Source organism: Dipodomys spectabilis, unplaced genomic scaffold, assembly GCF_019054845.1.
Source record: "Dipodomys spectabilis isolate Male_0828 unplaced genomic scaffold, ASM1905484v1 ptg000030l, whole genome shotgun sequence".
In the NCBI taxonomy this organism is placed as follows: domain Eukaryota; kingdom Metazoa; phylum Chordata; class Mammalia; order Rodentia; family Heteromyidae; genus Dipodomys; species Dipodomys spectabilis.
The window spans coordinates 4,577,276-4,591,387 of NW_024870707.1; the positions used below are offsets into that span (position 1 = coordinate 4,577,276).

General features: G+C 36.1%; 2 protein-coding genes across 2 annotated transcripts; both read left to right on the top strand.

Annotated features, from left to right (window-relative positions):
* The first annotated feature begins 932 nt into the window (after nt 1-932).
* Nucleotides 933-1,847, top strand: LOC122105285 (olfactory receptor 1013-like). The gene has a single exon (XM_042676467.1). The coding sequence runs from the start codon at nt 933-935 to the stop codon at nt 1,845-1,847; it is 915 nt and encodes a 304-aa protein (XP_042532401.1).
* A 6,807-nt stretch (nt 1,848-8,654) lies between these two features.
* LOC122104777 (olfactory receptor 1013-like) lies at nt 8,655-9,599 on the top strand. Its single transcript, XM_042675710.1, has one exon. It carries the CDS (start codon nt 8,655-8,657, stop codon nt 9,597-9,599), a length of 945 nt encoding a protein of 314 aa, XP_042531644.1.
* The last annotated feature ends 4,513 nt before the right edge of the window (nt 9,600-14,112 follow it).

Sequence of the window (14,112 nt, forward strand, 5' to 3'; positions counted from 1 at the left end):
TTTCTTTCATGCATGTGTTTCTAACGCATTTATAAGATTATTTCTTTGTTGCTTTGTATGTCCCTCCCCCACAGTGTAACCCCTGCTTTCACTATATTTGATGTCAGTATAACATGTGGAGGAGATGGGGACAAACAAGTCGTTTAAGGATTCAGGTGGACCTGTTGCAACAATGAGAAGTACAAAATGTCATGTCAAAACCAGCTTTACAATGTCGGTGGGGGGGGGGGTGGGGGGGTATGATTGGGTGGGAGGGAGGGGGGAGGCTGGGAAGGGAGGTGAAGGGTAAACAAAGGAGGAGGCTGCAATGCTTGGTAAGAAATGTATGCATTATCCTGCCCATGTAATTGTAACCCCTCTGTACAGTATGTTCTCAAATAAAATAAAATAAAATTAAAAAAAAAATATTCTCTGTTTTGTTGGATTTAAAAGCAAACCGTTTTCTCATAATAAATTAAAGGTGCATATTAACCTAGCTTGTGATTTTTACCCAAGACAGACTTAGAAGAGCAATCAAAATCCCTTTGTATAGCTACTTTTAAAAGATGCAGATGTGCATTTTGTAAAAAAAAAAGGTGAACTTACATTTCTGGAATAACTGTAATACTAGAGAACTGACAAGGAATAGAGTAATAATATAATAAGATAGGGTAAGAGTAATTGAAGGACAATAGACTGTATTATGTTCATTGGAGAACATCATAAGAAGTCATGTAAGAGGTAGTAACAGTCCTGTTTAAATGGACATACAGATAGAAATCATATTCATTAACCCAATTTTGCTTAGAAAATTAGAAAATACTGAAGGATTTAGAAGGCTTAATATTACTAGAATTTGTTATGATATATTTAGTATCTGTTTTCTTTTTTCAGTACAATAATTAAGGCTGAGTTCTCATCTTCTATCCCCTAAAATGAGAGTCTCTACAGCAATGGAGAAGAGAAATCACACAGTGACAGAGTTTATCCTGTTGGGGTTCACAAGAGACCCCCTAATGCAAAAGGTACTGTTTGTGCTATTCCTTGTCATGTACACATTGACTGTGGTAGGAAATTTTACACTCATCATGCTCATCTGCAATGACTCCCGGCTCCACACACCCATGTATTTCTTCATTGGAAATCTCTCTTTTCTGGATCTCTGGCTATCCACTGTCTACACCCCAAAGATCCTTGTCACCTGCATCTCTGAAGACAAGAGCATCTCTTTTGCTGGCTGCGTGGCTCAGTTCTTCTCTGCTGGGCTGGATTATAGTGAGTGCTATTTGCTGGCTGCCATGGCTTATGACCACTATATGGCCATCTCAAAGCCACTGCTCTATTCCCAGGCTATGTCCATTAAACTGTGTGCATTTTTTGTAGCTGCCTCCTATCTGGGTGGCTTTATTACCTCTTCCCTCATCACCAAGAAAACCTTTACCTTTGACTTCTGCAATGACAACATCATTGATGATTTTTTCTGTGACTTGACTCCCCTGGTAAAGCTGGCCTGTGGGGGGATGGAGGGCTACCAGGCTCTGATGTATTTCCTCCTGGCGTCCAACGTCATGACCCCCATTGTGCTCATCCTGGCCTCCTACCTGTTCATCATCGCCACCATCCTGAGGATGCGCTCTACCCAGGGCCGCCTCAAGGCCTTCTCCACCTGCTCCTCCCACCTGACCTCTGTGACCTTGTACTATGGCTCCATCCTCTACATCTACCTGCGCCCTCAATCTAGCTATTCTTTGGATACAGACAAAATTGTTTCCACGTTTTACACTGTGGTGTTCCCCATGTTGAATCCCATGATCTACAGCTTGAGGAATAAAGATGTGAAAGAGGCTCTGAATAAACTCTTCAGATGAGTCTGTCCCCATCTGGAGAAGTACATAACCATTCATCAGGTTATTACATTGCCAAGAGAGTTGCTACTGGGTTTTGTCAAAATATAATATATGTTTAAATGTTTGCTCTTACATTCATGTAAGTTTAAGTGTTTCCTCTTTTATATAAATCAGATAAAAAAAAGAAAGGAGACTTTAGGTAATTATATTTGCATAAAGATATAAAAATTCACTATTTCAAATTTCATGTTACTTTAAAAACAAAAATCTTTCTTGAACCAAAAAACTCTCCCCTAAAGTTTTTTTTCTTTTCTTTTTTATTATGAAAATACCATACAGAGGGGTTACGATGACATGGGCAAGATAGTGAGTACATTTCTTATCAAGCATTGTTGCCTCCTCCTTTGTCTCCCCTTTCCATCCCTTCACTTCTCACCCCCTACCCCCTTCTGTGCCCCCCCAAAGTTGTAAAGTCAATGCTTTGTTATTAGCAGAAGATTTGATTGACTGATAGATATATTCAAGATAGTACCTAGCACTCACTGACCCCAAGTACTAGAAACATTTTGAATGAGTTTTAATGGTTTACTATGATTAGTAACCTTGTGATATTTACCACTTTTCCTTAACAGAGCATTCTAAACATTTATATTTAAGTTTTTTACCCTGAAATATTACCACTAAGAGGTAGAGGCACCCCAAAATAACATGGACACAATTGGTCCCAAGAGGTATGTTCCTTTTAAATTGTAGGTGCTAATACCAGTTCTCTCTCTTAAAGAAAAGCATTTGGTTTGCAAAAGATCTGGGGGGAAAATCATGCAAAGTGAAGTAAATCAGGCCCAGAGAGACAAAGGATGCATGTGTTCTCCAATTAATTCATAAATACATTAGTACAGAACTTGGAGTAGCATTCAAGGGTATGTAAACATATTAACTGAAATACGGTAAATTCAGTGGAGAATAGAAATGGTGAATTCCTTAGAATGCTTAACTCACAGTCTAACAAAATAAACAACAGCAAATGGGACCTCAGAAGGTGAGGGAGAAAGGTTCAGTGCAGCAGGGTAGATAAATGAAGACAGGAAGGAAGACAGAATGCAATCATAAAATGCAATGCCTATTTTTTTAATGAATTCTGAGGGAAGATGTGTGTTGATGAGGGATGGTGGAGAATAATGAAAGGGTGACATTAATCAAAAAGCATTGTATTCATAAACTGCTTTGTTGAATGGTAGCTCCCTTATACAACTACTTAAAGATACTTTTTAAAAGAAAGAACCAACAAAGGAGGGGGTAACAATGCTCAACAAGAAATGTACTCATTACCTTACTCATGTAACTGTAGCCCCTCTGTAGAGCATCTTTACAATAGAATACCATTTAGAAAAGAAAAAAAAATCAGTTGAGAATCCAGAGAGATGATATTACTGATTCACTGTAAGACTACTGAAGCACCACTTTTTTTTCACAAAGGTAAACATCCTGTGCTTCTGTATCCAATTTGTGATTTAAGCAAACAAACATTATTTAAAAATAACAGAGAGGTACAATGATTTGCAAAACATAAGCATATTGTAGCCAGCAGATAAGATTTTATACAGAGAATACATAGTGATAAAATAAAGGGTCGGTGCTATATGGTCCATTCAACTTTTATTTGTTTTATAACAAGACGATATTCATATGTTGAGTCTGTGTAAAGCATAGATATGTCTCTTTCACTGGTATACTCAGAAAGAATGAAAAGAGAACAACACTATGAGTTAAGCAAACATATTGTGTAAATGTTTTTATGTTATGTAAAATAATGTTAAAACATCCGAGGTTCACACAGTGCGGGAATATTTGATTTTGCACCCGTGCTCACACTGGCTGACCTGGCTTCGAGGTCAAAGAATATAATCTGTAATCATGGAAACAAATTGTAGCCCTTTAGAAATAGGAACTGCTAGTGTAATTTTAAGTTGTTTTATGTGGAAAGTTATGCCAACTCAGTCTCTGTTTTTTTAATGATTTTTTCTGCTTCTAGCTGATGATAATATAATTGCTGTAAAAATGCTTTTTAAAAAATAACATTAAAAGTGGTATATAACAATACAGAACATTTGGTTCTTTCATGTCAATTAAATGGAACAAAAAAATTAGAGAAGCAAGACTAGCTACAAAACTTGAAACAATGACTCACAACAGACAAATGGATCAAGAAAACAGAATGCTATTGTATCATTTGCAACAAAATGGAGGGACCTGGAAAAAAAAAAGTTGCATTAAATGAAGTAAGTAGCCCCAGAGAGACAAAGGTTGCGTGTTTCTCTCATTTGTGGAAGTTAGAATTCGTTTATAAATATATGAGTAAATACTTGGAGGAATGCCAGTGTACATAAATATATTAATGAAGAAAGGTAGGTTCAGGGGAGAACTGGGTGTAATTCCTTAGAAAGGCTAAAACAAAGGTCAACAAAATAAGCACTTGGAACTTTAAAGAGGAAAATGGGCTCAAGGAGAGATGGGGGATAAACAAATGGAGAGAAGAAAGGAAGAAATGCAGTCAAAATTCCAATTCATATGATACAAAATTAAGAAAAGTAAGGATGATGGTTGAAGAGATAGATTTACTTAAACAGTTTTAAACATAAACATGTTTATAGTTATATATACCTAAGTACTTTGGGGTTGTACGCAAATATACACAAATTTATTAACCAAACTATGGACAAAAAGAAAGAAATATAGTATTTGCAGGAGACAATTCTAATGGGGTCATTCCTTAGAAAACAACAATGGAGCGTGAGCACAGGGTCTCACAGTCTCACTTGACTATTTCATTCATGGCTGGTGCTTTACCATTTCAACCATATCTCCAGTTCTGGTTCTTTGTTGGTTAATTGGAAAGAAGTCTCAAAATTGTGTCTGTCTAGGCTGTTTTCAAACTGTGATCCTTATATCTCAGCCTCCTAAGTAGCTAGGAGTATAGAGGTAAGAATCTTCAAAGGAGTGACATTGACTAAGACATTGTATTCATAAAATGCATTGTTGAATGGCAACTCCTCTGTAAAACTACTTAAAGATAATAAAGAATAACAAATGATTTCAAAGTGTAAAACTATTACGAGTGTGGTAACAATTCCCTTTGTTGGGAGGGGAAATATGATTTTAGAGGTTATGGTCTCGTAGTTATTCAGCCTGCTTGCCCAGCTGGCACGCTGCTCCTTCCAGACCTGTTTTCTGTTGGTTATTTTGGAGACAGAGTCTCATGGATTTTTCTGCCCAGGATGAGTTCAAACTGTCATCTCCAGGATCTCAGCCTTTTGAGTAGCTAGGATTATAGATGTGAGCCCTGAGCACCCAGCTAACGAATGTACAAACAGATTGATACTTTTAAGCACTGACACATTAACTACAAAACACATGTTCCAATGACTGTCCAGGGACTAATTCAAATACTCTTAGGGAAAGCACCCCAGTTCCCGATTCCAAAATAACAATCAACATTTCCACAGATATAGAAGCTTGGCTAACCAAAGAATAAGAAAAACAAGGGAGGGGATAACAATGTTCAACAAACAAATATTCATTATCTTACATATGTAACAGTAACCCCTCTGTACATCAGCTTGACAATAAAATTAAATTTAAAAAATAAAAAACAAAATGAAAAAGAATAAACATATTTCATGCTTTTGAATAAAATATTTACCTGGACTCTAGAATCATGTTTAAATAATGTCACCCAGATATTATTTAATGTCATCCAGACATGAAACCGATAATAAATGTAGAAAAGCATTTATATATTCACAAACATTTACACAACATTTCACAAATAAATGTAGGATATATACATATATTTATATATATATTTACATATACATATACTGGAATTAAGCACATAGCATTAATAACTGGTTGGTGATGCTCACACCTATACTCCTAGCTACTTAGGAGTCTAAGATACAAGAATCACAGTTTAAAAGCAGCCTAGACAGACAATATTTTGAAATTCTTCTTTCCAATTAACCAACAATGTACCAGAACTGGAGATATGGTTGAAATGGTAAAGCACCAGCCATGAATGAAATAGTCAAGTGAGACTGTGAAACCCTGTGCTCACGCTCCATCTTTGTTTTCTAAGGAATGACCCCATTTGAATTGTCTCCTGCAAATACTATATTTCTTTCTTTTTGTCAATAGTTTGGTTAATAAATTTGTGTATATTTGCATACAACCCCAAAGTACTTATATATTTATAACTATAAACATGTTTGTGTACAAAACTGTTTGAGTAAATCTGTCTCCTCAGTCACTTTTTGTTTATGGAGAACATGCTAAAAATCATCTTTTCTTCTAGTGTTCTGTGATTATAGAATAAAAGATATTAAATGTAACCCTACATTTTCCTATTTTTAATGCTGTTGCTTTTCTTTCATATTCTAGCATTTCTTAGACCACAATTGTAAAGCATGCCATTTAAGTTTTTTTTTCTAGTAGTTGCAATTTTTATTTCCTTTAACTTTTTTTTTTTTTTTGTCAGTCGTGGGGCCTGAACTCTGGGCCTGGGTGGTGTCCCTCAGCTCTTCAGCTCAAGGCTAGCGCTCTACCACTTGAGCCACAGCACCACTTTCGGCTTTTTCTGCTTACGTGGTGCTAAGAAATCGAACCCAGGGCCTCCTGCATGCAAGGCAAGCACTCTCCCATTGAGCCACCTTCCCAGCCTTCTTCCTTTAACTTTTAATTAAGTTAAAATTCCTTTTATATAGAGATTTAAATTTCTCGTCGATTTAAATTCTTTTGTATCTAGTATTGCAACACTATTTGGTAACATAATATCATTCTTCAGTATGTGATTAAAATACGGTTGCCCCAAATCAGTTAGTTGTAAGTATATGGACTTCCTTCTGGGTTCTCCCCTGCTCTTTTACTGCATTGATTTTTAAACTAACACCTTGGGGTTTCCGTTACTACAATATGTAGCATGGAAAAGTCAGCTACTGACCAGTAAAAGAAAGTGTAGGGAAATGACCATGAATTCAAAGCTGAAGTTGCTTTCAGCACAGATCTTAATTTGACTTACTTCTAAATTTTGTTGGGACTAATTACTTGTTACAGACATTTTTGGTTTAACTTCAATTTCAACTACAACATGTATTTCAAAGTTCTTTAAACATTTATTTCATTTTTGAAAATTTTGAAATTTTCATATTTATATTTAAATCTGTATTCAAACCCAGTTAAAAGTCATTTAAAGAATATTTTCACACTGCATATTTACCTATCATCATTTAGTCATTTTACCCTCTTCAAAGAACATTCACCTTTTTCTTTTGGCTAATTGCTTTTTTTAAAGAAGTTTCACAACTATGAACCCCTGAGGTGCTTGAGAAATTGCATTCACCAGGGAGCCTGGGCAGAATAAATCACTTGGCTCCATAGTGTGGTGTGGTTCTCTGTTGCTTGTGCTGGTAAGTATTACAGGTGTCTGCTCCTGGCCTGGGTGGGAATGTAAATGGAATCTGCCAGAACTGACTTGAGCACAGGGTGGATTTTTTTTTCTATCTTTGAGATGGAAGCCTATGACAACACCTTAATCACTTGTAGTCATGCTGGCTTTGAGTGAAGGTATCAAATCCAAAATATGAACGATGCAGAAAGCTCCAAAAAGAATCACCAAGTTACTTAGGTTTCATCTACCTACCCTGAGAGAGAACTTACTATGGCATAGTTGTGTGATTGTTTACTATGTGTTCCACTTCAGACAGGTCATCTATACAAGTATTGACACTAATCAACATAGAGAACAGAGATATGAAAAGATTAAATGAAATGCTCCATGTGGAACAGTGAATAACATGTGAATTATTCAGAATCTTAAGTGTCTGTTAATGATGCAAATTCTGGTGTCATAACAAGAATAACATATTGTAGTACAAGTATAATGTATTAATATTCACAATGAATCCAGGAGTTCTTAAGTTTTTCTGCAGTCCATTCTTCAAATGTTTATGGACTGTGATCCAGATGTGTTTTTTTTGGATTAGGTGTTTGACTTGAAATGAAGAACCACCATAATCACATCACACTAGCAAAACCCATTATATAAGTATCAGACTGTGCTACATGTAACACCAAATGCAGATTAAAAAGAGAGTTTCTAGAGAAGAGCAAAAAAATTAAATTAAGTGATGGGACAAATGACAGGACAAATGGAGCAGTGGTATTCAATAGATACTATGTTGAAAAAGCACTATGCTTACGATAGATAGATAGATAGATAGATAGATAGATAGATAGATAGATAGATAGATAGATAGATAGATAGATAGATAGGTAGGTAGATAGATAGATAGATGGATGGATGGATGGATGATAGGAGGGGAAATCTGGGAGACTGTGAAAGAAGGGGTTATATTGTCCAAAACCAAATGTACCCTTTTTATGACATGTAACTATAACCCCTCTACACATAACCCTTATAATGACATTACTTATGTAATTACTTACATAATGGTAACCCCTCTGTACATCACCTTTACAATAATAATAGAGAATTTTAGTTGAATTTCATGTTTTTCCATATGGCTCTATTCTCTACATAAAATTTTAAAAATTTCAAAAAAAAGTTTAATGACATTCATGTAATATTTGAAAATGAGCAGTGCTTCATTCAATACATTGTAACTATACCATAAAAATTCAAAGCAGTTCAGTCTTGCATTCTACAGATCTATAAATAAGAGGAATATATTAGCATCTTTACTGTTTTTCTCAGCCCAATGATTCACACTGAATTCTCATTTTCTCTCTTCCAAAAGGAAAGTCCCTATAGAAATGGAGAAGAGAAATCACACAGTGACAGAGTTTATCCTGTTGGGGTTCACAAGAGACCCCCTAATGCAAAAGGTACTGTTTGTGCTATTCCTTGTCATGTACACATTGACTGTGGTAGGAAATTTTACACTCATCATGCTCATCTGCAATGACTCCCGGCTCCACACACCCGTGTATTTCTTCATTGGAAATCTCTCTTTCCTGGATCTCTGGCTGTCTACTGTCTACACCCCAAAGATCCTGGTCACCTGCATCTCTGAAGACAAGAGCATCTCCTTTGCTGGCTGCGTGGCTCAGTTCTTCTTCTCTGCTGGGCTGGATTATAGTGAGTGCTATCTGCTGGCTGCCATGGCTTATGACCGCTATATGGCCATCTCAAAGCCACTGCTCTATTCCCAGGCTGTGTCCGTTAAACTGTGTGCTTTTTTAGTAGCTGCCTCCTATCTGGGTGGTTTTATTAACTCTTCCGTCATCACCAAGAAAACCTTTACCTTTGACTTCTGCAATGACAACATCATTGATGATTTTTTCTGTGACTTGATTCCCCTGGTAAAGCTGGCCTGTGGGGGGATGGAGGGCTACCAGGCTCTGATGTATTTCCTCCTGGCGTCCAACGTCATGACCCCCATTGTGCTCATCCTGGCCTCCTACCTGTTCATCATCGCCACCATCCTGAGGATGCGCTCTACCCAGGGCCGCCTCAAGGCCTTCTCCACCTGCTCCTCCCACCTGACCTCTGTGACCTTGTACTATGGCTCCATCCTCTACATCTACCTGCGCCCTCAATCTAGCTATTCTTTGGATACAGACAAAATTGTTTCCACGTTTTACACTGTGGTATTCCCCATGTTGAATCCCATGATCTACAGCCTGAGGAATAAAGATGTGAAAGAGGCTGTAAATAAACTCTTCAGTAAGTCCATCCCCATCTGGAGAAGTACATAATCATTCATCAGGTTATTAAATTTCCAGCCAAGATGCTATTGGCTTTTGTCAAAATATAATGTCTGTCCAAGTGTTTAGCCTTCTATACATGATAGTTCAATAAACCTTAGGAAAATAATTTGAATAATTAAGGTACTATTACTTAAATATAAAATATAAGATTTGTTTTGAATTTCATGTTGCTCTATATTGAAAACAAAGCTCTTACAAAATTTCCTTTTGTTGTCTCTAGTGAGAAGTTTTCATTATTATTAACAAAAGTTTTGTTTGATATGTGTAGGATCATATATGCATAGTCATTTACTTCAATCACTAATAAACATGTTGAATTATTTTTAATTATTTATTATAATTGTTAACTATGATAATTATCACTTTTCCTTAAGTATTATCTTAATCATTTTGGATATATTTATTTTCATTCTTAAACATTAGCACAGTGATTTTTAAAAGCAACCAAAAATTTTTTGACACAAATTGTGCCTAACTACCACAATATTTTTAACCTATATGCTATTTAGGTAAGTTTTCCTTTAATGAGAAGCAATTGGGATTTTGTATGTATAATACTTTTGGGGGGGGTGCGTCCAGTCGTGGAGCCTGAACTCTGGGCCTGGACGCTGTCCCTCAGCTCTTCAGCTCAAGGCTAGCACTCTACCACTTGAGCCACAGTGCCACTTCCGGCTTTTTTTCTTTTTGCTTATGTGGTGCTAGGGAATCGAACCCAGGGCCTCAAGCATGCAAGGCAAGTGCTGTACCACTGAGCCACCTTCCCAGCCCCTTGTATGTATAATACTTTTGATTCATTGAACAATGTTCAATGAATAGTCTTGTACTTCTGTGTCCAAATTTTGGGTTGCTTACAAATACACACAATCAGTATAATGAAAATAATTATTACAGAAAAGGAATATTAAGACAAGGGAAAATAAGAACATATGAGCCTGTCCTAGCCAGTGGAAGATATTTTAAAGAGAGAATACAGTTAGAAAATGAAAGATAAATGTCATATGCGGTATATAATTTTGATGAAATTTTCAACATAATATCAAAATCTGCCTTTATTTGTTGGCAGAGTATAAATATGGCTTGCTTTTACTGTTATTTTTTGTCAGGAATGAAAATTGAAAAAAAAAGAAAAAGAAAAAGAAAATCAACGTGCTCACAAATGGAGAAGCTTGGCTAACCTAAATGTAAACCAGTTTCATTTTTTATATTGAAAATTTATCATGGCTGCATAATCACCTATGACTATTGTCACTGTGTCCCTAAACCTGATAATAAACTTAGGAAAACATAAAAAATATTAACTGCACTTAAACATATTGCATCAAAACTTTAGAACACTTTACAGAATGTTAAGTGAACAATAATTAAGCTCTTTTACTTACAATAGGGAATTTTCCATCTGAAATCTATGATGAAGAATCTTCCATATTAATTCAAAATGATACCACAAACTCTTAAGGAAATTTGGTTACTTACATGATAAGGTTTAAGGTCTTAGGATAATATGATTTCCAAATGTCTCTTTAAATGTATGATTTTAGGAAATTAATATTTTTAATTTTTGTTGCCAGTCTTAGGGCTTGAACTCAGGACTTGAGCAATGTCCTTGAGCCTCTTTGTGTACAAGGCTAGCTAACATCTACCACAGCAGAACTTACGGCTTTTTCTGTTTCTGTGTTACTGAGGAATCAAACCCAGGGCTTTATACATGCTGAGCAAGCACTCTACTGCAAAGCCACATTGCTAGTACAATGTTTCTACTTTTAAACTGATTTTATTGAGGCCTGGGGTATCTACATTTTATGGGGTGCATGATACTCATTTGAATAACATATACAACATACATACAATGCAAGTAAAGATATTACAATGTTTTTTATTGTTGTTGTTTTTGTTTTTATTGTTTAAATACCATACAGAGGGGTTACAATTATGTGGGCAAGGTAATGAGTACATTTCTTATCTAGCATTTTTGTCTCCTCATTTGTTTCCCCTTCTCATCCCTTCCCGTCTCCCCCCCCCCACACACACACCCAATTCCCCTACACTCCCGCAGCCAGAGTTATAAAGTTCGTTTTTCAACATAACGTCTTATACACATCATTGTTGCAATGGGTCCACCTGTATCCCCATTTAAATGATTTGTTTTTTCCCTTCCATTCCACAAATTATACCAACATCAAATACAATGAAAGCAGGGGTTATACTGTGGGGGGAGGGACATATAAAGCAACAAAGAAATATCTTATAAGTATGTTAGAAACAATCGCAAGAAAGAAAAAATATTTGAATCCTTATCTTGGGATTCATTTTGCCTAACATCAACTTATCTGACCGTTTCTGCTTGTCTCAGACATATACTACTTATTGCAAATAAGGGAAACCATGGGACCTATGTTTCTTTGGGCCTGGCTTACTTCACTTAATATAATTTTTTCCAAGTTTTTCCATTTCCTAACAAATGGGCCAATGTCATTCTTTCTGATGGAGACATAGAATTCCATTGTGTATATATAGCACATTTTCTTGATCCATTCATCTACTAAGGGGCATCTGGGTTGGTTCCATATCTTAGCTATGGTAAATAAAGCTGCAATAAACATAGTTGTGCTGGTAGTTTTAGTATGGTCTTGTTTGTGACCATTTGTGTAAATGCCCAAATGTGCGATTGCTGGGTCATAGGGGAGCTCTAAGTGGAGTCTTTTGAGGAAACTCCATACTACTTTCCAAAATGGTTGAACGAGTTTACACTCCCACCAACAATGCAGTAAGGTTCGCTTCTGTCCACATCCCCTCCAGCATCTGCTGTTATTAGAGTTCTTGATTATAGTCATTCTAACTGGGGTGAGGTGGTATCTCAATGTTGTTTTGATTTGCATTTCTTTTATGGTTAGAGAGGTTGAGCATTTCTTCATGTGTCTATTGGCCATCCTTCTTTCCTCTTCAGAGAAGTTTCTCTTTAGGTCTTTAGCCCACTTATTTAACGAGCAGTTGTTTCTTTGAGGATTTGTTGCTGGGGGATTTAATATTTTGAGTTCCAGGCATATTTTAGATATGAGACCCTTGTTCGTTGTATGGCTAGTGAAGATCTTCTCCCAATCCATGGGCTTTCTATTGATCTTGCTGCTATGTCCTTTGCCATGCAGAAGCTCTGCAATTTCATGCAATCCCATTTGTCCAACCTTTCTTTGATTTGTTGTGTTGCTGGGTCTCTTTTATGAAAATTTCAGCCTGTGCCAAGGAGACCAAAGGGTTTCTCCTAGTCCATTTTGTAATGTTTTCAGAGTGTCTGCTTTGACTCCGAGGTCTTTGATCCATTTAGAGTTGATTCTGGTGCAGGGTAACATATAAGGATCTAGCTTTAGTTTTCTCCAAGTGATTAACCAATTTTGCCAGCACCATTTACTGAAGAGGCTGTCTTTGTTCCATTCTATTGTTTTAGCTCCCTTATCGAAGATTAAATGGCTATAGGTCTGTAGGTTCATTTCTTCCCCTTCTTCATCCTCCTCCTCTTCATTCTTTCCTGTTTAAGTTTGCACCTGGTTATCTTACCTAAATTCGCCTTGTCAACTTAAAGTCTATGCAAAATGCTCATGAACCTAAAGATTAAATTCAGATTTGGTAATAGCCACGGGCTGGACAATGTAAGACTAAGCAAATGCTACAATGTGGACCTCCTACTTTTTCTGCATCCTAGAGAATTTTCACCTATTTTCAGTGACATATGTGAATAGATAATGTGATTTATGCACATTCAAAGGCACATTTGCATACTCTTCTGTGCTTTTCTTTTTTAATAAATATAATCTAAAGATCATTATGAATCTCCATATATTAATAGAGTCATTACTCTTCTTAAAAGAGATTTATTAAGTACTACCTTCATGACATATCATGCAGGTAACAAGGCTAGCTCTGAGATACATACCTGCACTACTCAACACAACAGCTACGGATTTGGCCTTCTTTAGGCTTATACCTTCAAGACCACACAGAAAAATTTACAATTGCAAATACATTCCAATTTGATCAATAGTAATAAGTGCTACACAGTTGAAATTCTTAGTTATTTAAACATTGGCAAGTGTTCATTCTGTAAAACGTATTTACAGAAGCAGCACCTAGTTAATTGAAATGTGCTTCATTGTCCAGTACATTGATGGATAGAGCTCATTGCTTCCATGCCAAAATGGTGAAATTCTCCAAGTGAAGAAAATTTCCCTGCTAAACTAGGATTGTAATATCTTCTTGAACTATGAGATTGTGGAGATGATATTAATATCTAAGGTTTAAATAAATTATTCATAATAAAAACCACATTGACTTCTTAGGATATATTTATAAATTATAGAAGCATTTTTGCTTCTATGTGATTTGGCAATTGTTAATAAAAGCAAAGCAAAATGGCAATGATCATTAAAGTATATTGAAAGCAATGATAAAAAGCCCTTCACCCAGCCAATTTTTATTCAGCCCATTCATGAATAAGTTTCACTACCTATGA